This window comes from Oncorhynchus tshawytscha, linkage group LG14, assembly GCF_018296145.1.
Source record: "Oncorhynchus tshawytscha isolate Ot180627B linkage group LG14, Otsh_v2.0, whole genome shotgun sequence".
NCBI classification, from domain to species: domain Eukaryota; kingdom Metazoa; phylum Chordata; class Actinopteri; order Salmoniformes; family Salmonidae; genus Oncorhynchus; species Oncorhynchus tshawytscha.
The window spans coordinates 28,564,723-28,589,192 of NC_056442.1; the positions used below are offsets into that span (position 1 = coordinate 28,564,723).

General features: G+C 43.2%; 1 protein-coding gene and 1 long non-coding RNA gene across 2 annotated transcripts in view; one reads left to right on the forward strand and one right to left on the reverse strand.

The window, feature by feature from the left end:
- snx19b (sorting nexin 19b) overlaps nucleotides 1–19,704 on the forward strand; it is a 36,042-nt gene extending 16,338 nt beyond the window's left edge. The window contains exons 10-12 of the mRNA XM_024444870.2: nucleotides 13,927–14,111; nucleotides 14,604–14,691; nucleotides 16,843–19,704. Coding sequence (XP_024300638.1) covers nucleotides 13,927–14,111; nucleotides 14,604–14,691; nucleotides 16,843–16,966 — 397 coding nt within the window. The 3' untranslated portion in view covers nucleotides 16,967–19,704. The remainder of the gene's footprint in view (nucleotides 1–13,926; nucleotides 14,112–14,603; nucleotides 14,692–16,842) is intronic.
- A 94-nt stretch (nucleotides 19,705–19,798) lies between these two features.
- Nucleotides 19,799–24,429, reverse strand: LOC112266928. The gene is made up of 3 exons (XR_002956019.2): nucleotides 24,239–24,429; nucleotides 20,578–23,414; nucleotides 19,799–20,426 (listed from the first exon to the last, which is right to left on the reverse strand). It is a non-coding gene; the product is annotated as an uncharacterized LOC112266928 (long non-coding RNA).
- Between the last annotated feature and the right edge of the window lie 41 nt (nucleotides 24,430–24,470).

The window sequence follows — 24,470 nt, forward strand, 5'->3', positions numbered from 1 at the left end:
CGCCTGTACCGTTTTGCCATTCTCTTTCATTTCCACCCTTTAGCCCCTGTCTTATTATCACTTCAATAGAATGATAGTTTCCTCTTTTTTATCATTTTGGATCCCACTTCTGACACCTGTAGTTTTAGTTTGAGACAGGGGCATGCCTATATAGTACTGGACTGTTGTTCTAGCATCCAATGTCAGTCTTACTGGCATGACATAACGGTGGTACATGAAGTGATGATTGAAACCTCCCAGTAGTCAAGTTGAATGAAGTAGCTTAACTTCGGTGCAACCTTTTGCCTCAGCTGAGCACAGTTGATAACATATTCCAGTGTGGAACATTTTGCTCCCCAAGTCCAGAAAATACTTCATATTTGGGTAATGAATCGACAGCAAGCCAAGTATGACCCTTGACAGAATAGACAAAGTACAGGTGTTCCATGCTGGAGTGGCACCCGAAATACCCTACGACTCCATCACCACACTGCCTTCTTTCTCAGGACGTTGAATGGAGCACTTGTTCGTGGTGGAGGTGAGGTGGCAAACAACTCTACTGTACATTTTACATCTTTAACCCAGTTGAGAACCAGTCTGACCACAGCTTGTACAGCCCGGCTCTCCAGCTCTGCTGTCATGTGTGGAGCAGATCCGTGCGGTGACATGTTTTGCCATGTCAAATGGGTAATTTGCACTGTAGTGTACCGCAGGGCTTCCCGCCAATTCCACAGCCGACATCCATTTTCGGAGGGGGAAAGATGGAATGATGGGTCCTGCCAGTATACTGGTGGACAGGCCCAAAATGTTACATGTGTATTACTGTTACCCAATAGTTTGCTTGAATTCTTTTTATTTAGCACCTAAAAAAACACCAGCTGTTTCAAGGCAATGTTTTTCTGTTGGTGTCCTGTTATGCATTCCGCCTTGTCTCCGTATTAACTTTTTATTTCTCTCAACTAACATTTTTCATTAGCCGTCTTTTTGGGGAGGTGTCAAAGCTGATTTTTTAAGTGTGAGGCCTTGTTGTTCTTTAATGGTGAATGCTTTTCATTGACAGCCAGGGTGAGTTCAGCTGTTTAGCCTAAATAATTGGCCCCAAAATAAGCATCCTTCAGAGGTGGTGGTTTCTAACAGTGGTGCTGGTTAGTTTCATTGCACAGAGGGTCTTCCTGTGCTTCATACTCTGAGTTATGAGTCATTCACCCAGCAGTGAAGGAGGGGTGGAGGAAGACCCCATTGCAGGCGCCCAACTTTTGTTTGAGTCCACTGCACTGGTGGTCAGGCCATTGGTTTCCAGCAGATTTGTCAGAGCAGGAATGGAAAAGAGCCCTGTTTATGTAACCTTATCACTCGTTGTTCCGTTGAGGAGGTGTGACATCCCCAACAGTCTGTTCTGACATGGCACCCTCTTCAACAGTGTGATCATGCTGTCCGAGACAAAGACAATGAGCAATATCAGTGTTGAACTTGTACCCAATGGAAAGTCCATTGATGGAGGGAAGGTTCCTCGTGACCATGTTGCAATCAGGTTTGGACCAGGCTGCATTGGTTCCATCGTTACCCACCACTACTTAACAGCTTGGCTGGCGGAAAGTGTCCGGACACCCTGTATGGGTTCTAGTGATCTGCCAGGCAAGGATCAAGTCTTGGTGAGTTTTATTCCCCCCTGCCGAAGTAAACGTTCTGAAATGCATTGTTCTATGCTGTATCCCCCCCGAGTTCAGTCAGCTAGCTGTGTCTGTAGGATACTTGCAATTTAAAACATGCTTATATCAGACATATTGACTTCCTGTTGGTTTTTGGTTTAAAAGTACGAAAGTTAGCGGTTTGGGACAGTGGCTAGGTCCAGGGGACCTATATTGTTTGTTTCCTGTAAAGTGCACAACCAGCAACACGATCTGAGGCTGGGTAAAATTAGCCCTGATAAGCGATAAACACAAGTCAGAGGTAGGCTAATGCCTCTGTTCACACTTCAGCTAGCCTTTTTATTCCACCTGAGCTGCATGGGGACGACGTGCTCTGTGACGACAAACCAAAGGCATAGTTCTGCAGTGACTCGGGCTCATAAAAAAGTTGTTGGGTAATTTTAGTTCAAACGGATCAATGCTCCTTTGACCAAAAATGGTAGTCTTCAGCTAAAGCAATGCAGCCCAGTGTCAACAACATGAATAGTTGCAGGCACAACTTGACAATCTTTTATGCATATACTAGCCTGACTGGCCATCTGTTTTCTTTATTACTGATTCCTGGCCAAGCATTCAATCGATATTCTCTTAAACGAAGGAATTGAAACTAATTAATTAAACAGTTAAAGTTATTTTGATTGGGCTCTGATTGTAATTGCCTTCACTGGTATTTCTTTGTATTGAATCATTTATTATGTGTAGCATCTGAGTTCTAAAGTCAAATTATACTGTAGGCTAGTTAGTACGAGCAAGGTACAACCATGTGTTAGTTAAAGCTCAGTTAAAGAGAGCCATGTGTATTTAAATGTTGGATTACCCTAGTAGGTTATACCAGTGTTTCCCAAAGTTGGTCTGTGGTATTGTAGATGCAGCATACTGCATTTATACTGACACGTACTGCAGTGATCCTGCACTCTGACAGCAATCTTTTTTCGTAAGGATGGGATCTTGGCGAGTACAGCTCCTCTCCATCACCCTCTCTCGGTCCGTGCTTATCTTGGGCTGGCGGTCGCTCATGGCTCCTGGTATTCTTCTCGTCGTGTGCCGCTATGACCACAAGGAAATTCTGCTGGGTGATTTTCTTTTCAGGATGACATGTCACCTGCTGCCGTAAATTGCTCTGTCCTGGCAAGCCCCAACCCACAAGTAATTACTAACAGAGAGGAATACTGTCTGGCAGGTTCCTCCTCTCATTTCTCATGTGAGAGACGTGTATTTCACCCAGACTGACTGGTCTGCTACTACGTCTTCTATAACTGTCTCATAGGCTGCATATATTCAATCACTCTCCTTTACTAATATGTATGGAAGTGAAGGGTTTGCGAATGACAACGATGAATAGAAACAAGCTATTGGCAAAGTAACTCATCCAACAGGCATGCGACAGGCATGCAAATACTGTTTCTGACTTCTATGAGCTGTGTTGCCTGTGTTAGGTGTCAAGCCATTACCCAAATCCTATTGGAATGTTAGGTGTATAACATTTTCCTTATACTTTCTTTGTTTTGCATTGCAGTATCCAATCTTTCTCAACTCTATCCCATTTCCTGTAATTGAGTATCTTTTAGATAGTCTGTAATGAGAGAATTATTCTGGTGGTTTTCATGGTAGCTTAAATGCCATGGTCCTCCAGACCACAATCGTTGGTATAGACTTACATTGTTACCAGAAATTGGTTCAAGGAAGTCTGCCCTATGTGCAAGTGAATCAAAGGGGATATGATCTTCAGTCTGAGAGACTATTAGCAGGAAAAGGGCACTTTGAGATGGATGTTGGAGAGACGCAGCCTCTAACTGTCCCTGGCGCGATGCACTAGACTGTGAAATCAGCCTTTCTGAAAACCTGCCCCAGCCACACACAGTCGGTAACGTTAGATGTCAGTGTGTTGACCAGCCGATGAAATGCGGTGCCACGACACTCCCAATAAAAACAGCCCCTGACACACACAAGACACACGCAGATGCACACACACAGAGATATGTCTTACTATATTTGTGAGGACCAACAATTGATCCACATTCAAAATCCTATTTACCTAACCACAAACCCCTAATCCTAATTATAACCACAACCGAACCCCAAAATTGTATTTGTACAAGGGAGGACAGCAAAATTTCCTCACTTTTCTTGTGAGGTCTTCTGGGACTCACAAGTATAGTCAAACGTGCACACACACACACACACCGACATAGCACGGATGGGGTAGATGGTGGATGTAGACGGTGATCTGATGATGCCAGACCATACCTGGTTAGGCTAGGTCAGCCTGGGCCTCAGTGGAAACAGACGCATCACATGCCTGTGGAGGCCAGAGGAGAACTAGGTAATACTTTACTATACTGTGCTGCTCCTGCAACTGCTGGCCTTTCTGGCTCACGATCCGCCTGGAGTCTGAAGGCTGCCTGGAGGCCTCAGTCTGCCAGACACCTTTTGGATGCTAATTGGCTCAACAGAGGTTTCAACGGAAGATGTTAGCACAAGACCTGGGTGTAAAAAATAGTGCTTGAAATCTTTCCAATACTTAAGCTGTGGTTGATTGAGCTCGCCTGGTGGAATGGGACCACTGAAATAGTTCTAAGAGTGCAAACCCCACCCATCTGGCACATTCCAGGCAGGCTCAAGCAAACACAAGTATTCAAAATATTTCAAATACTTTTTGAACCCAGGTCTGGTAAGCACTAGTTCTCTGATGCAGCGCTCTCCTCACTTACCCAGGCATGCCAGAATGATTAGGACACCAGACACCATACAAGGTTTTCAGAATAAAGACCACAGTGGAGATGGATCTATTTGAAGAGAAATGCACCCCAGATGATCACACTCCTCCATTCTTACCAGGAAGTCGGCTGTATAGAGTGGGGCTTTTACTAACACTTCATTACAACATTGGCCAATTTGGCCGACTGCTTATTTTGTCCCATCCAAATGACTTCCCACTCTTGGAGGTGGTTACGGTAAGCACAGCTCAAGTCTGCCACGTGGTTATTTTTACCAAGCACTTTGTGCTGTAATATCAACACTGGAAGTGTATTGAATGCATTCCATGAACAATCACAGAGGAGACTGCCATTATAATGAATTTAAGAAACTTAAAGAACTCTCTGGCAACAAGATAACTATGGCATTTTAATAGCTCGAGCTATCAAGTTATAGTTAACCCTTGATAGTCTATGGTTCTGTAATTAAAATATTTCGCAAAAGGCTTCTGAATCTTTGTTAACATGTTGTTCTACCATCCTTTTTCATTTAGTATTTTTACCTCTCTTGACCATTTGTGTGCAAAGAACAGAGGGAGATTGTTAAGGGATTTTGGATTGCATCGTGTGAGTTTTAATGAAATGCTCTCCATGTCTCTACTACAGATTCGGATTGAAAGCAATTTGTTAAGCTTGCCTAATAGGCCAATGTAGAACCACAACAGTGTGTTCTGTTGAGGTCAATAGGTATTATTTGAGGTGTTCACCAAGCTATCGGTCTCCCTCTGATGATCACACTGTGCTCGCAGGCCTATGTGCAACCACACGTGTTCACAGGACTTCACACACAATATCCACCCCTGGTTTTTAACAGTCTCATGAGTCTCCCTCCAAGGCATTGTCAGATCCAGAGGAGAATTCTAACATTGCCCCCTAAGCCCCTTTTAGTGGGAGCTGCAGTGAGCCAAGTAGTGCGTGTCTATAGTATGCCTGCAGTGCTAAAGCTCTTCATAATGATGCCCCAGTACTGCCACTGAATAGCCCCCACTCTGCTGTGTCATTATTTGTCAGCCCCCCAACCTCTCTTCCTTATGAGGTTCTGCTGGGCCTGTAATTAACATGAGTCATACAGCGGCAGACTTCCCGTAAGTCCTTTCCAATTTATGGACAGTCAAGATGTTGGGTCATAAGAAAAAAATATGTGCTCTTCCCTGTGAGCTCTCAAGTGAAGAGGACACAGCTTTTTTATGGTGGGGGGGGGGGCAACATCCTGACTGTTTATAAGTTGAAAATTATGCCCCTGTCCCCCACACCCCTCATCACACAGAACTATCAGCCTTAAACCCCCCCCTTCTGGACGTATAGACAGTTGAGTTTCCTCTAGCAGACATCCAACAGGACTCGTCAGACAGAGACAGAACTCTCAAGAGCCCCTCGATGATGCGCCTTATTGCTCAGGCCATCTGCCCAATGTTCTCCTCTTTCGGAGATGTAAACTCTGGCTTGGCTTTGATTTAAGCCAGAGATCTCTCCTCTTGTACTTTACACAAACTTCTGATGTAGCACTTGGCCTTGAGGGCTGAGACTAATTGAGACCCAGAGTACACAATTTCTTGGCTTCACATCGATGTGCAGAGATGTTATCAGGGTCGAGATGCAGCCGCAGCGCCTCTGACTGAAGTAGAGGTGCTTTTACCGCTGTTGAGGAAGAAAGGTGTCACGCAGATGAGATGACATCCGTCTGTCGGAAGACCTTTTATCCCAACTCAAGCTCCTAAGTTGTTTCTTTTTGCTTATGGTTAAAGTTCCAAATAGACGTTTTGTGGATGTGTCATTAGCGCTCTGATACATGGAGAATGGCATTGTGTTTCAGGTGATTGGCAGTTAGCGGTGGCCTAGCCATACTATTTTCTATTGTCTTTGGACTGAGGAGTAGCATGCATTTTGTTGTTGTACGATATGGTGGTCTCTTTGGTCAGAAGTAATCCCCAGCTGTCCCCCTCTCCAGCCAGTGTTGTTGGTCTGTAGCTAAAGGCCATGTTCGTTCATTATAAGGCTAGCGTGTTTTTGCAGCACAGCCCATCTGGAGCCACTTTGGGGATGTAGCCGGCGGATAAAGACGGCGCTCTCGGATTACCAGCCGTACTGTAAATACTTGTTTATTTGTTTGTCTTTCACTCTTTATTACGTCCGTGTGGTTGTGTTTCGTTTTTTTACAAACAAATGAGTCCTCCATTAAAGGGATACTTCGGGATTTTGGCACTTCCCCAGAGTCAGATGAACTCGTGTGTACTATTTTTATGTCTGTGTCCAGTACAAACTAACGTTAGCGCAATGATTGGAAGTCTAAGGGTATCTACTAACATGCTAGCAGATACCCATGGACTTCCAGTCATTGAGCTAAAGCTAGTTAACAACTTCCTTCAAACTGCACACAGACACATGAAAATGGCATCCACGAGTTCCTCTGACTCTGGGGAAGTAGATAAAGGGCCTTGTTGCCAAAATCTTGAAGTATCCCTTTAAGACCCTTGGAATCTTTCCCTGGACCTTGTATTAGGTGTTTGAGGAGTAAAATGCTCTTGTTGTGTATGACATAGGCTTTACTATTGTTGATGCTAATGATAACTGTGAGCTAAAGCAGACCCGTTGCACTGAGGAGGAACACTTTGTCTCAGTCCAGTGTGCCTCTGGGTTTGTGGAACAGTCTGTTAACATGTAATGAGTTGTTTAAAGGCTGGCTACAGACCTCCATTCCCAGTTTGATTATTCTGCTAGCTAAATAGATTGATGGAATTCAGCTCTTTGGCTGCCTTGGCATCTTGCTCTGTTTGGCAACAGCATTGTGGGAATTCAACTAGCAGTTGGATGGATGGATGGACGATGGCCTTTTTTTGTTTAATTACCCAGTGCACACACAGTACACCTGCATTCACTAACACCTGCACCCTGGACATGCTTCAAATCCATCATTCTGACTTTTGTTCGATGTTTTGATTCTGGTGATTTTAACTCTATGCAATTTTGAGTCTTGAGTGAAGTGGAAATGCATCATATTTTTCTTAGGTCATCTAGCTGATTTTTAAGCGTTGTCGTAATTTAAACTGAAGTTTGATGCAGGATTTGAATGTGTTTTTTAATCCAGCGGCTATTTCTCAATTAGTACGCAATGTCTGCTAGTTCAGCTGTGCTGGAGTCCGACGTCAGAGAAAGTAGTCATTTTATTTTCCCCATTTGTTTGAGCTCCATAAAAACACTTTCATGTCTTCCTCCACATTATTGTTTGAAAAAGTGTTTTTACTATTGGCTGCCGAGTCCCAAGTTCTTGTGCTATTTTCACCCAAGACTTTAGAATAACAACTACAGTTTATGTGATTGGCACCGGATGGTTTTACACAGATCACATGGAATGAGTGTTAGTCTGAACCCAGACAGGCCTCGCGTTTTAAACTGGTTTGACAGGTTCGCATCCCACTGCCATGGCAGAATATCCCTAACAATAAAGCACAGGTTCTTCATTCTCAAGTGCTATAGGGCCTTCTTCATGATGGACTTCTCAATCCTAAAGTCCTCATTTTGATAATCGTCTACGTCACGTGTCAAACTCATTCCACGGAGGGCTAAGTGTCTGCAGGTTTTCGCTCCTCCCTTATACTCGATTGATGAATTAAGGTCACCAATTAGTATAGAAATCCTCTCACCTGGTTGTCCATGTCTTAATTGAAAGGAAAAACCAAAAACACACAGACACTAGGCCCTCCACGGAATGAGTTTGACACCCCTGTCTATACACACACAGGGTTAATGAAAAAAATGAATGGAAAAGCATCTCCTTGCCTTTTTTTTAATGTAGACTCTACATTAAAAAAAAGCCAAGGAGATGCTTTTCCATTCATTTTTTTCATTAACCCTGTGTGTGTCAAGGTATTAAATGAAGGTGAGAGAGTGGTCCACTACTTCTATCATCTCACTTCAAACAGCTAGTGAGTACAAGGACTCCAGTGAGGAGAAATGATAATCAACTAGCAGAGCCAATATGCTCCAAATCTGCTGATATTAAAGGGTTCCTCCCAGCATGTGCATCAGGGTCGGTCTCTGTCTGTCACAGACGATGAATTAACTGTCTTTCTCACTTTCCATTGCCCACCCGAAACAACACCACATCGTGGGCTGTGTCAATTTTTCCCAGCGAATTTCACATGTCAATTAGGCACTTCAAAATAAACATAGTTGTCATGTTGATGTTTTTGCAGTGTCAGAAGAAATCAAGGCACCTATTAGAATTTGAAACGGGATTGTTTAAACATGCTGGCTACGGGAGAGCTTTAGTAACCCCTTTTTTTCCCCCCATTCTTCCTGAGGTGGAGAAATGTATTCTCTGCTAATGCTGCGTGTCCCTGTCAAAGCCGCCGCCAGTCAAAATGGACTGCACTTCATAAATGGCCCGACGTGTCAGCAGTAGGAATAAAATGTACTACTGTTGATTCCGAACAACTCGCTTTTTTTTTAGTTCCATCTCCTTACATTAGCTGTGGTCCAACGTCAGCCCTTAAATGGTTTGTCTGGACCAGTGCAGCTTTTGTCTTCTTGTTATCCCAGAGAGGCCTGCATTCCATCCACCAACACTGATGTTGAGTGGCTGGTTAGCTATTGCACTTTGTGTTGCATCATTTTCATCAATGATACTGTAATAAGTACTGTATTGTATTACATATTTAGAAACATATTCACAGACAAACTGAATTGGTCCACTCACACAGACAGCATCGTGAGGAAGGCGCAGCAGCGCCTCTTCAACCTCAGGAGGCTGAAGAAATTCGGCTTGTCACCAAAAGCACTCACAAACTTCTACAGATGCACAATCGAGAGCATCCTGGCGGGCTGTATCACCGCCTGGTATGGCAACTGCACCGCCCTCAACCGTAAGGCTCTCCAGAGGGTAGTGAGGTCTGCACAACGCATCACCGGGGGCAAACTACCTGCCCTCCAGGACACCTACACCACCCGATGCTACAGGAAGGCCATAAAGATCATCAAGGACATCAACCACCCGAGCCACTGCCTGTTCACCCCGCTGCCATCCAGAAGGCGAGGTCAGTACAGGTGCATCAAAGCTGGGACCGAGAGACTGAAAAACAGCTTCTATCTCAAGGCCATCAGACTGTTAAACAGCCACCACTAACATTGAGTGGCTACTGCCAACACACTGTCAATGACACTGACTCTACTCCAGCCACTTTAATCATGGGAATCGATGGGAAATGATGTAAATATATCACTAGCCACTTTAAACAATGCTACCTTATATAATGTTACTTACCCTACATTGTTCATCTCATATGCATACGTTGATACTGTACTCTATATCATCGACTGCATCCTTATGTAATACATGTATCACTAGCCACTTTAACTATGCCACTTGGTTTACATACTTATCTCATATGTATATACTGTACTCTATCATCTACTGTATCTTGCCTATGCTGCTCTGTACCATCACTCATTCATATATCCTTATGTACATATTCTTTATCCCCTTACACTGTGTATGACAGTAGGTTTTTTTTGGAATTGTTAGTTAGATTACTTGCTCGTTATTACTGCATTGTCGGAACTAGAAGCACAAGCATTTCGCTACACTCGCATTAACATCTGCTAACCATGTGTATGTGACAAATAAAATTTGATTTGATTTGAAAGTATGTGGTGGTGGGAATTGGGTGCCGTTCATCGATATAGCAAGATGCACGATCTTTTCCAGAGACAACATCGCCCACTGTGTAGACTTACTTATTCGGTTGGTTTCCCTGCATGGTTACTCATGGCAGGAGACCTTCACCAGGTGCACCGAGTCAGGGCGAGGTTATTTCAACGTGAACATGACTTACTCTGATGCCGACTGTGAAAGACATCACCGCTCGGATTGTTTCCAGGGCCTCCGTGTTTCCTGATGAAATAGTGCAGTCGGGCTGCTATAAATCTCCCCAGTGACTGGGTAGGAGGAGCTGGAGTGACTGCTCCTTCCCCAAGACATAAACCACGACCGCGTGCATGTCAGACCAGACCAGACCAGCCCTCCCATGACATTATAGACTGGGGAGACTTGGGAGGTTCCCAATGCTTTCAGCAGGATCTGCCGCAATGTCCAAAGATTTTCCCAAATGAGGGGAAAAAATAATGTTTGGCTGAAAGAAAGTATGTTTGGCCTTGGCAGCTCGTGCCCACGTCTTTGTGTTTTCGACTCGCCTCCGCTGTTTTGTCGTCGTAAGCGACCATGATTTAGGCTAATGCGCTTGCCGCCTCTGTTTTGTCGTCGTGGCGACCATGATTTAGGCTAATGCGCTTGCCTCCTCTGTTTTGTCGTCGTGGCGACCATGATTTAGGCTAATGCGCTTGCCTCCGGTCGGTACTGTATGTGGCGTTGAACAGAACACTCATCATTGTCCACCTTCCGAGGGGGCTAAAATAAAACTGCAGAGTTAACTTCAGAAGAGTAGGAGATCCGTGGCAAAAAAATGCCAAGGTCCACTTCCCAGAATTCATAGCTGCTATGTGATAAATGACAGTTTCTTCAGTCAAGGAAGTATTGAGCTCAATGTGCAACACATTTTTGTAAGGAATCCATATTACTTGTGTTACGTAACTTGTATTTTCTCAGAACTCCTAGTCATTGTTATTTGTTAGTTGAACTCAGAAGTTCTCTCATTGGAATGTATTTTTCCTATTAACTTATCTTCTCTCTCCCTCCAAGGCATACAACATATGTGCAACGATAATAATTGCTCACATCAATCTTGCCAGAGGTTCTTAGCAGGCAATCCTTCATAGGCTTTATAGTAACATTATCTCACAGTCCCATATCATGGTTCCACACAGATGTCATCATGCATTGGTTTGGGAGGCCAGCCTCGCTGTTATGAAACATATTAACAATGAGAAGGTGTAAGGTAGTGAAAAGAACACGAACAAGGGCCGTCCATGTCCCTCCACAGTGTGTGGCAACACAGGACGAAAGATCCTGTCATGAAATAACTCAATTAAAGGAACATCAAATGTGCCATGAACGATAAATGACATTTTGCCTTGAAGGACATATTCTGTTGAACATATTCTAGTGGCATTTTACAGTATTATGTAACATCTGCAGAGTGTTATTGCATGATTTTGATCAAGTCTCTCATCCAATTGAATACAGTCTGGATACAACCACTTTTTGTGTTCTCTCTTTGCTTAAGTCCTACTCGAGACAACCAGCAAATCTTCTCTCCCTGTGTGTGTATGACTGGAAACGCACCGATCATTTTACAGGCATGGCACGTTCTTTGGTCTGCTTTCGTTTAATTGATTAATACCATCTACTGTATTTCTATAAGGTTATCGTTGTACGGCCATTACCTTGTGCTCAAAAAACCTCTGCACGTTATGTGGATGGCGGGTTGTTGCGTTCTGTGCCTACATTATGTAAGTCAGTCTGGGTTTTAATCTCGTTGGGAGTTAAATATCCTCTCTATGTGACAGTATCGCCATACACAAAGTCTTTCTTTAGAAGTGGCCGGTTTACCTTGTCAGAAGTGGCCGGTTTACCTTGTCAGAAGTGGCCGGTTTACCTTGTCAGAAGTGGACGGTTTACCTTGTCAGAAGTAAATTGATGTTTCAACGAAAGGAACTGTGATGACATCGGGATTGCACTGTGCCTTGACCCGTGCAGCCAGGTGGTATTTCACCACGTAAATGAGTTCCACAGGTACATCTTCGCTTGTCAATGCTGTAGATGTGCAGTCTGGATGAATGTCAAGGCTGTCTCACGTCCGCTTGCTGGTTTGGCACATGCTACACGAACCAAGCAAAAGGCAATACCGTCTCGTGTCCAAATAGCCTAGTATTTTAAATCTTCCAAATACGCTGAGCATTTGGTTGAGCCTACCAGGAATGACAGACATGGAGGGTTTGCACTCTTGGAATTATTCCATTGGAATAGCCTCTCACATATCTGTTGTATAGCGTGCAGGGATGTGCTGCTTTTTGCTGCTAAATCAGGAATTCCTACTTTTTTGCCGTCATCCTCTATTCATACTCAGTGACACTTTCTATGTTGTCCTGATAATTTTACTGATGTGATATTCCCTGATTCATCAGGAATTTCTGCTTCTCTGCCATCATCCTCTATTCATGAACATTTACCCTACTCCCACACTGACCTCCTATCTTTACAGCTCTACAGTGCTTTCAGAAAATATTCAGGCCCCTTGACTTTTTCCACATTTTGTTACGTTACAGCCTTATTTTTTCCCCCTCCTCAATCTACACACAATACCCCATAATGACAAAGAGAAAACAGGTTTTTCGATATTTCTGTACATAAAAATACTTATTTACGTAAGTATTCTGACCCTTTCCTATGGGACTCAATGTAGCTCAGGTGCATCCGGTTTCCATTGATCATCCTTGAGATGTTTCTGCAACTTGACTGGAGTCCACCTGTGGTAAATGATTTGGAAAGGCACACCTGTCTATATAAGCTCCCACAGTTGACATCGCATGTCAGAGCAAAAACCAAGCCATGAGATCGAAGGAATCGTCCGTAGAGCTCCCTGACAGGATTGTGTTTGGGCACAGATCTGGGGAAGGGTACCAAAAAATGTCTGCAGCATTGAAGGTCCCCAAGGACACCTTGGCCTCCATCATTCTTAAGTGGAAGAAGTTTGGAACCACCAAGACTCTTTCTAGAGCTGGCCGCCTGGCGAAACTGAGCAATTGGGGGAGAAGGGCCTTGGTGAAGGAGGTGAACAAGAACCCGATGGTCACTGACAGAGCTCTAGAGTTCCTCTGTGGAGATGGGATCCCTACTGTGAAGTGTAGTGGCAGCATCATGCTGTGGGGATGTTTTACAGCAGCAGGGACTGGGAGACTAGTCATGGTCGAGGGAAAGATGAACAGATCCGTCCTTGATGAAAACCTGCTCCAGAGCACTCAGGACCTCCGACTGGGTTCCTGAACACAGACTTAAACCCGGAAAAAGCTGTGCAGCGACGCTCCCCACCTGACAGAACTTGAAGGAATCTGCGGAGAAGTATGGGAAAAACTCCCAATATATATTCTCCATACTTCTCCGAAGATTCCTTCAAGCTCTTGTCAGGTTGGATGGGGGATCGTCGCTGCACAGCTATTTCAGGGTTTAAGCCTGTGCTCAGGAACCCAGTCGGAGGTCCTGAGTGCTCTGGAGCAGGTTTTCATCAAGGACCGATCTGTTCATCTTTCATATATATATAAACTGAGTAAAGGGTCTGAATACTTATGTAAATGTGGTGTTTTATTTTTTTATACATTTGCGAAAATGTTTTTAAAAAAAAGTTTTTGTTTTGTTATTATGGGGTACTGTATGTAGATTGATGGAGAAAAAAATGTTTTAATAAATTTTAGAATAAGGCTAAAATAAAAGGATGTGGAATAAGTCAACGGGTCTGAATACTTTCTGAATAGACAGTAAATCAGTAAAGATACAATCTATGATATGTTGTCCTGATCACATCCCTGATGTGTGTGTTGTCTGTCCCTTGCAGGTGGCTTGACGTGAGCGTGGCTAACCTGACCTGTACCCAGTACTGGGTGATCTACCTGCGGGTGCTCCAGGAGGCTGTGTGGCCGGGGGGCAGCCTACCAGCTCAGCCCCGCCCAGAGCGCAGCCACCAACAGAAGGAGGACACCAAGGAGCAGTCTCTGCACTGCCTCATGAGACTACTGCCAGGTAAGGGATCACTAATGAAGAGGCATTAGGCACCAAATGGAAGGAAATGGACTGAAACCGGGGGATTATGGACTTGTTCAATAAGAAACACTCATTTCTTTTTCCGTTCCAATTATTTGTATACATTTTTTTCATGAACTTTACTAATAAACATGACCCAGGAGTTTATCCTGACCTTGTGACCTGACCATGAAAAAGGAACCAGGTTATAACTTTGGTCTGGAGTCCAGTACAGCACATGATCAGGAAAAACTCCTGGCCCATACACACTCATTCCTATCGAGCTCTGCAAACATACAATTAATCAGTATTACAGTCGTTGATATTGCTTTAATGTAAATTAAATAATTTCAATGAACTATTGATCTTTCTAAGAAGCCATTTCAGGGACTACCGGTCTTACTATATCCAACTAGCTATGGTTTTTAGCTTATCCCTGTTGAGTCCTGTGTGGCCTCACGGTCCTATATTTGTACTCTTCTGTGTTTACAGATCTTCTCTCAGATATGCTGGGCTCAGACAAATACCAACTAAGCTGGCAGACTGCACTGGAATCTCTGCAGGACCCTTACATAAACAGGTGACCACACACACACACACACACACACACACAACAAAGTAACGTACACTACCTGTCTGTCTGTCTGGCCATGATTTAAAGAGCCTGACATCATGGTCTTGCAATAGATTATGAAGGAACATGACATGAGGTATTGATAAAGGGTTCTAAAGCCAAGTGATGAGCTGGTTTTGGATCAGTGGGCATCAGCCAAGTTTTCTAGCGTGTTTGATATTATATACCTCTTTCCCGACACGTTTCCAGTGGGTAAAGCTGATGATTTCTACATTGCCAGCCCTTTGTTCTTAAGATACGTTAGTTTTGATTATAGCAGCATGTGTCACAATCTTCTTATTGAAATGTTCAAATAAGGTGTGTGTGCGTAAGGTACAGTATAATATATTTACGACTCAACTAAGTCCCTGTAGTGTTTGAAACATGCTGTTAGAATCAAGAAAGTTGTCTCAATTGTAAGGATTTCATTGCTGATCTAATTTGGCTCGTTGAACCTTGTAGGAGGTTTTGGTCCTCTTCAAATCAAATGTATTTATATAGCCCTTTGTACATCCGCTGATATCTCAAAGTGCTGTACAGAAACCCAGCCTAAAGCCCCAAACAGCATGCAATGCAGGTGAAAAAGCACGGTGGCTAGGAAAAACTCCCTAGAAAGGCCAAAACCTAGAGAGGAACCAGGCTATGAGGGGTGGCCAGTCCTCTTCTGGCTGTGCCGGGTGGAGATTATAACAGAACATGGCCAAGATGTTCATAAATGACCAGCATGGTCAAATAGTAATAATCACAGTAGTTGTCGAGGGTGCAGCAACTCAGCACCTCAGGAGTAAATGTCAGTTGGCTTTTCATAGCCGATCATTAAGAGTATCTCTACCACTCCTGCTGTCTCTAGAGAGTTGAAAACAGCAGGTCTGGGACAGGTAGCACGTCGGGTGAACAGGTCAGGATTTCATAGCCGCAGGCAGAACAGTTTAAACTGGAGCAGCAGCACGGCCAGGTGGACTGGGGACAGCAAGGAGTCATCATGCCAGGTAGTCCTGAGGCATGGTCCTAGGGCTCAGGTCCTCCTCCGAGAGAGAGAAAGAAAGAATTAGAGAGAGCATACTTAAATTCACACAGGACACCGGATAAGACAGGAGAAGTACTCCAGATTTAACAAACTGACCCTAGCCCCCCGACACATAAACTACTGCAGCATAAATACTGAAGGCTGAGACAGGAGGGGTCAGGAGACACTGTGGCCCCATCCGATGATACTCCCGGACAGGGCCAATCAGGAAGGATATAACCCCACCCACTTTGCCAAAGCACAGCCCCCACACCACTAGAGGGATGTCTTCAACCACCAACTTACCATCCTGAGACAAGGCTGAGTATAGCCCACAAAGATCTCTGCCACGGCACAACCCAAGGGGGGGCGCCAACCCAGACAGGAAGATCACGTCAGTGACTCAACCCACTCAAGTGACGCACCCCTCCTAGGGACGGCATGAAAGAGCACCAATAAGCCAGTGACTCAGCCCCTGTGATAGGGTTAGAGGCAGAGAATCCCAGTGGAAAGAGGGGAACCGGCCAGGCAGAGACAGCAAGGGCGGTTAGTTGCTCCAGAGCCTTTCCCTGTAGTGTTTGAAACATTATTGAATTGTATTTTATTTCCGTTCACCTTCACACTCCTGGGCCAGACTACACTCAATCATATGACCCACTGAAGAGATGAGTCTTCAGTAAAGACTTAAAGGTTGAGACCGAGTCTGAATCTCTCACATTGGTAGGCAGACCATTCAATAAAAATGTAGCTCTATAGAGGAAAGCCCTGCCTCCAGCTATTTGCTTAGAAATTCTAGGGACAGTTAGGAGGCCTGCGTCTTGTGACCGTAGCGTCGGCCGGTATATGCTCTTGGCCTGTATGCTTTCGCCTAAATCATGCTTTGATGTAAATGGGGGAAATTGCAACACAATTGCAGAAATATCAGATTGTAATTTGACCCATTGTAAAATTCGCTAGCCACAAATGAAGTTTTCAACATTTTAAACAAACTTAAAATGTCCACCTGTAACTTGCCAGAATGAAATTGTGTATAATTTTGGAGAGAGGAAATGTTGGACAGCAGATTTCTGGAAGACTCCTGACCTTTAACCTGTGACTCTTACCCTGTACAGACACCTGGTCTACTGTATCTGGGACCTTCTCCTCGAGTTCCTCGTCCCTGAAACATCTGAGGAGCACTTTCAGAAAACCCTGCTGCAAAGTCTGTCCAAAAACGCAGAGAAACTACCACCATAAAAGCTGTGGGAGAGATACTCGCGCGCGCGCACACACACACACACGTTTAATCAACTGTGTCAGTGAATAGCCCCCGATGAAAGTCCAGCCTGGTGCATCTGGATAAATTCCATTATTCATGTGTCGCCACCTTCACCACGGAAACTTTGGATCCGAGGACATCCGGGTCTGTCTCCGATTTAGTCCATGACGTCTGTGGGTCTCAAACATCGGCCACACATCCGGAGCAGCTTTGATTACCCAACACCTGTTTTCTGTTTGATCAGAATACCTCTCTGATCTCAAAAAGCCCAACACACCAAACTACCCAAATCCACCCTTTTCCTGCTTCCTAAAACCTCCAGCTTTGTACCAAACTAATTTCAGATGGACTTCACACCATCGGTATCCCTCGTGGTCTTTCTGTATCCTGTTGGAGCTAGAAGTTTACTAGAATCGCTAGTGGTTTTGGAGAAGTCCAATTAGATTTCTTCCTCCACTTTAGGCTTACTGTGTCGTGCTTTGCCCTTTCGGGATGACTTGCCTTTGTGTACTCTGTTATATGCCCCTATTCCTTTTGATCCCCTTGGCTCTACACCGAGCAGCACATGTGCTGTGTTGCATTAATACTGTACTCCCCTTACTCCTGGGATCCTCCTGAGGCCTGGCTTGTACTGATATGGTCCACTGATACGTTTCTGTTAAAGTGGTCACTCGCACGTTTTGAACTTGTATGATGAAGGCCACTGCACTTTGAAGCTCTTGATGGCCGCTTTTCCCACGGGCCCGAAATGGTGGTTTTAAGTAATATACTATACAAGTACATCCAATTTTCAGGGGTCTCTGCTACTTTTTAAAGTTATGATACATTTTAAGAGCATCACAAACATTTTCTGAATGTGCAATCCTACAGGAGGGTGTGATTTGGTTAATGACCTATAATGTACGGTACATTTCGATGTATATCATTGATAATTTCTTTGAAAGTAGCAGAGAGCCCTCTCTGGAAATGTGATGTGTTTTAAGAGCATGTTGTTCCAAACAATATGTCTAAGTTAAATCAAAAATGGTACTTTTGAGATATTTATAATAATGTTGTTAATGTTGAAACAATTAATGTGATTATTATTATTTTTAAATCTAGACATACTCCATATTTAAGAGCACACTATAAGGAGGATAATGGCACCAAGATGTTTGTACCACATACTGTTCACAGATCATAGGGTCTTACAGGAGGCATGTATAGGTAGGTCTTAAAAGGGCCTAAAATGGCTTTTCTCAAAAAAGCATGTGAAACATCCTTCCTCCCAATTAAGTTTTTATGTGAGAATTGGCAGAACAATCTGAGATGACCCAAATATTTTGTTGGATCATGCTGGTGTGCAATCACCTAACTATGCGTAACTTATGTCTGTGAAACTGGCACAAAGACTCCTCAACATTGGCATTCCGTGACACAAGATGTTCACCGTGTTTGACATTCCTCACTCTTACTGATGATGCTTATTATTGCCTTTATATGTGTACAGTAGGTCTGACGCCAGGTAAAGCTCATGCAGGCAGCATAGTAGCGTACGTCTGATGTCAGAGGTCCAATGTGTCCTACACAATCCGTTGCACTCTCATCTTTGTCTTAAAAAAACATAATATTGCAGTCATTCTTTATTTCTGTATTCTTGTTAACGTGATTTATTTGATTGTGTCTAACTTGTTTGTTCGATTGTAATGATGCTTTCTGTGAAAATGTGTATTGCTCAAAAAGAATGACAGGGATACCAGTGGTACCGAGGAGAATTAATACCTGTAGGAAATGCTTTTAAATTGCCTTAAACATGGCTGGAAGAGGTCTCGTCTGTCTTTACTATGTAGTCTGTGGACATGCCTTTTGTACATCGTGTCACAAAGTAGTAGCAAACCCCAGTGACAAGGTGTGTTCTGATGTTGTGCTGAATGTTGTGTGCTGTAATGTTTATTCCCTCCTGAACACGTTCCTAGCTGTTACCTCTGTTCCTGTTGAATCCTTTGTGATGAACATTAGGGGTAGCAAGACAGTTGTCCTGTCCTCAAATGTATCACATCACATGAAATGTTCATGTTCAACACATAACTAATTTGACAAAATTGTGAGTGCCGTTTTCACATGGAACACATTGCAAATCTGTCAGTTTGTTACGTGGCTTTTTTTGCTAGTTGTTTGAGTACTGAACAAAAAAAAGTTACAAAATTATCTTATGTACTCTGTATGGTGCCATAATAGACACAATAATTTGTTTACCCCATGATAAAAATAAGTTATCAGTGATGAATTAACTTACAGAAGTGGTATTGTTAGGCATTTATTTGATTTCTCGTCAGAAGGGATCTGCACGCAATGGCTGCTAGCTGCTATTCCATTGAAGTCTCGCCATTTCTCCCGAACTTCCCTTTTGTCAACACCTCATGTCTTTCTCAATCGTCTTTCCTCAATTCCTCGTCCTATCACCTTGCCTCCTTCTCAAAACACATTGGAGGAGAAGGTCAGAGGGGAGGGAATTGAGAAAATACAATTTATCACTTAATTACATGTCTGATTTGACATTACAATCCCAATTCAGTTTACACCAGTGAAGGCTTTTTGAGTGTGGAATTGTACATATTAATGCTTTGAATGTGACTCTGTAACTCTGTCAGTGTGTTATAACTGGACTCCATCACAAGGTTTTACATTTGCTGGTGTTGATAATTTCCAAAACCAATAAAATGACCTAAAGTGTATACCATTTGTTGTTCAATATCAAACTAGGCAAAAAAATTAATTAATTGATGTACGTGCTTTTATATCTTATAAGCCTAATTAAACATTGTTTCTCTTTGTAGGAGATTGCCTCGACGACACAATGGTTGTTAATAGTTTGAATCGTTGTGAGATGATAAGCCTTTATAAGGTGCTCACGCATGTTTATGACAACTGTACAATACACTAGAACTACATAGCAATGCATTCTATTTCTCAGCGTTAGTGTCAACATTTAACATTAGTGTCATCAGCATGAACATGAATGCAAACACATTTTCTCCAGACCGTAACAGTGAGGTCATTAAGGCTAAGGCCCAGTAGTTTCTTTTGATTTGAGCGTTTTCATTGGCTAAATCGTTTATAACTCAGAGCCATATAGCCAGCACGTCCCCATTTAAGAAGGGCCAGAATGTGTTCATGAATGGAACATAGGTAATCCATCTTCTTTAAACAATGGCCCAGAGCTGCAACATCAAACACAGTCATCGCCTCTGTACCTGAGAGCTTTGTTTGGCCTTTGTCTCTCTGTGTTGATCAAACGAGAGGCTACACCATAAATTAACACAGGTGTGAAGAGAGAAAACACTGTCTGCAAGGCGTCCATGCCCTGATCCTGATGACGCCATCTTTAGCCAAAGCCATATGGTGAGTCAAGGAGGGGAGCCCCGGTTGACCGGGGAACAATGGTATTCTGTGCAGGGCCTGCTTTGCCAAAACACGTAAGCGTAAAATAGCAGTGTTATCAAGGAATATTTGAATTAGAACATGCAAATCTGGTCTGTGTTCATTGGGACATGCATCTGAAACAGTTTTTAAAAAGTTTTTCAACGGAAATAGAAATTTGGTGGCTTACAGGTAATTGATTTAGCAGACGCTCTTCAGTCCAGGTCGTCCCTCCCAGTTTCAGCCAACTTCACATGACCCTGGTCTTAGCATTGGTCCCTTGTTGAAGTTACAAAACCAAATGCATACAACCACCAATCAATGAGAGCCAAATATGTTGGTCTAGATTTGCTGTCTCCAAAGGAGTGGTACATTCTGATGTTTATGGCCTACTCTGGAGTCTAAAAGCACAATCTAATATTATACTACATTGGCGGAGCATTGCACGAACACTGTGACTAGACCAATATGTTTACTGAATAATCCAAAGAAACTCACCCTATGGTGTGAGTCTCGCAGCCTCATCACTCATGTTCTCAAGTGATCTCTTATAAAACGATAGCTGTAACAAACACGTGCATGCAAACAGTCACACAAGTGCAAACAAACACAGTCTCTCACACACACACACACACAGCTTTCTGGCCCACTGTGAGAAGGAGAGTTTAAGTTTGCATATTCATTTGAAATCAAAAATCCAACTATTCAAAATTCTATTGTTATGGATCAGTGTGAAAAAAGAAAAAGAAATCTGCCGAAGCGCCTTGCCAGGTTCCCCGCTGTGCCCTGAAGACAAATGGTTCACTTCCAATGGCAATAAGGAAAATGGATGAAATCTGTAGACCTATCATAATTAAAATCAGAACAGACCCTTGGTACCGATTGTTCTTTGCTTGCTTGTATAATACCAAACATTTTTTTTACAGAATGGCATTAAATGACCATGAAGTATAATCCAATGGAGATAAAATAAGGATTTGCTCTTAAAATCTATTGTCAAACCTGATAACAAACAGGGTCATTGTCACATGGTCTTTTAGGTACCTCCTTTGATGTGCCCAATATGACAAGTCAGACGATTATTTCATGCATGAATGATCTTTTCTCAAAGTACACATACTAAACACAATTGGCAAATCAAGTTGACTACCGCCAACCCACATCTCCAGCCTCACCCAAGACCATCATCATCGTCATCTCTGCGCCTGTTATCCAGCATGGAGATTAGCTAAATGTTTCCCCAACAGGCACTTACGTTCTAGGTTTGTTTATCATGAAAGTCTCCCATCCAACCAAGGGCAAATGTTTAGATATATTTTCTCTGTCAATGTTTCCATGAGGTGCCTGGGATCCACATCAACTGATCTATATCGTGTTTCCACAGTTTTCCCCTCTCCCTCTACTCTCGTGAACGTTTCAGTGACAGCTTTGATTAGATTGAATGTTACGCAACAGCTGGGTGAAGTGGAGATGATAAAAGGGAATCATTTTGTCTGACTAGGCTATACACAGTAGTTCTGGTCTGGAACTGTGGTTAAGAGGGCGGTTTTCTGAACCATTAAGGCTTGGCTTGCCCCCTTAAACATACACAGAAGCTATCTAGTGGTATATCACACTCTATACATATTATACACACCAGGGGAAGTGGTATGCATAGAAATAGGATTACCAGAAGGGACAATGACCCTTAGACCACAGCAATTCGACCGGAACACTAATGGGTACACACAATATGACTGACATGGTATAATAATTATATTTCAATATGGGTACTTACATCACAAAACTCAAAGCTCCCATGTGAGGATCTGACGCAAATGGGTGGACAAGCCCCTACACCATAGTCATGGACAGACAAAGCTGGTTAGTGTAGCCTAGCTAACCTTGACCATGGCTTCACTGAAGCAGAACCCGTGTTTAACTTTTGCAGAAAGGCAAATAACTGTGCATTATACAACGTAAAGGTTGAACTGCGTTATGCAAGCCAATGGGTTCTGATTGTCCAACCGACATAAAGGACCGAAAAAGAAGTTGTCCCTCATTCAAACATAATCAACGTGTGCATGTGTGTGTGTGTGTGTGTGTGTGTCAGTCCAAACAAACAATGTGAACTATGTTAAGGTTTACATGTAGTTATAAAGATGTCATATTAACATTTTCACTCTGTAAATGTTTGCTACATTATGATGAATGAGTAGGCTTAACATCTCGGTATTCTCTCTATCTTATGCGAGGTAGCCGCTATTTGAATTGGATTCTGCCTTAAGAGGCCCTGTCCTATTGAATTGGCCAGCTATTCCTGGAGAGATATGCTTGTTGTGTCCCCAATGGCACCCTATTCCCTACATAGTTCACTCTACGGGCCCTGGTCAAAAGTAGAGCATTGTATAGGGAATAGGGTGCCATTTGGGACTCATCCTCTGAGTGTCCTCTTTTGTCAAACTGTGGGGGGTCTCTGTGATGTGGCGGTGAGCCAGGGAATAGTTTGACTATCTACAGTACATAGAGTACATGCCTCTGCAGGCCACACGTCACAGTGACTGCACTTTTCCAACCCTCCCTCTCTTTATTTAGTGCACTACTTTTGACCATGACCCATTAGGACACAGACTCAGTGTTGGGCTGAAAGGAGACACTCATGGATCCACCATAACCTCACATTTATAGACTGTCAGGCCTGGGTCGCTGCGGCAACTGAGAAGGTTCCAGCTTTTAGCTGTCAGAGGCTTCTATGTCAGTAAAATGTAGGCCCCAGGAAGCAGGCTTTCAGGCCAATCTATCTTCTCTCACATATCCAGAGCGAGGCCTGTGGTTGTTGGGGTGTACTCCTCCCCATCCCCCACCACCATACAGAAGCTTCTTCTTCACTGGAGAGTAGAACAAGTGAATCGATGAAGCTCCTTTACTGTGGCGGGACATTGAGTAGGGAAGCAAGGATATTGAAAAGTGTACGATTTTCACTATGCAGATAGCTGGAACATTTGGGGGAGAAAATGCATGTCTGTTTTCCCAGCATGGAATAACTTCCTTGAGAGAGGGAAAAAACAAAGGAGAGAGGAGAGAATAAATCAACAATTTAGAGAGGAGAGGATATAGAATAGTATGTCTCCATTTTTACATTTAAATATATATATAAAAATTGTAAGGTTCATTCTGTCATTTCCAAAGGTGACTTTTATGTTATTTCACCCCTGACGGCTATTTCCCCAAGTGAGCAAGCAGTAAGTTGAAAAATATAATTAGTTGCTCAGGTTTTGGGCACAACTAAGGCCATAGCATTGATGCAAGGCGTGCATGGACGGGGCTCTCCAGATGGATGGTGCCCACAGGTATTTGTTGTTGGCACACAGCATAGAGTTGTAATAGAGTAAAGAGAAGAAAGACTTGTTTAAGATCAGCAGGAAACCCACCAGTCTTCATGTCCTCAATTACATCGACAACATATGTTCTCACTGAAAGTTACGAAATCCCTAGAGCTTGAATCACCAACATTATTTGACACGCTTTGGGTTTTTGGCAGTGTTGAAAGGCACACTGTGCCTGTTTTCTTTAGTTTTCTTTTCGATCTTTATGTAGACACACGTGCCAGGCAGAAATTTCACGGGACAGAAGAGCAAGGACGTTTGAGGTAGTCTTTTAAGCTCGCTTCGCTTACTAGTAATACCACATTGGTGGACTTATTTGTAACCTATTTGTTTTTCTGTATAATGTGTCTAACATTGCGGCTGTTATTTGAACCTCTCTCCTGTTCATTGTAATAGTGACTTTATACATCGAATCTATGAGCATGATATATGCTATAATATAAACGGGTATACATAGTTTAGCATATATATTACCTTTAAACCTACCTCTTATTCTTGGTGAAATAATCCAAAATGATTTCCTTTTTACATAAAATGGTTAACGCATGACACCACTGCTGCATACCATACCACGCCTATCCTACTAAATGTTGTTGTAATGTCGATGAAACACACTATACCATTAGTTTAAAGATCCCTGACTTCAGTCATCCATGAGACCATGACTGTGTCTTTATTGAGCCACACACTCTGACTTATGTGATCCCTGGCGGGGGTG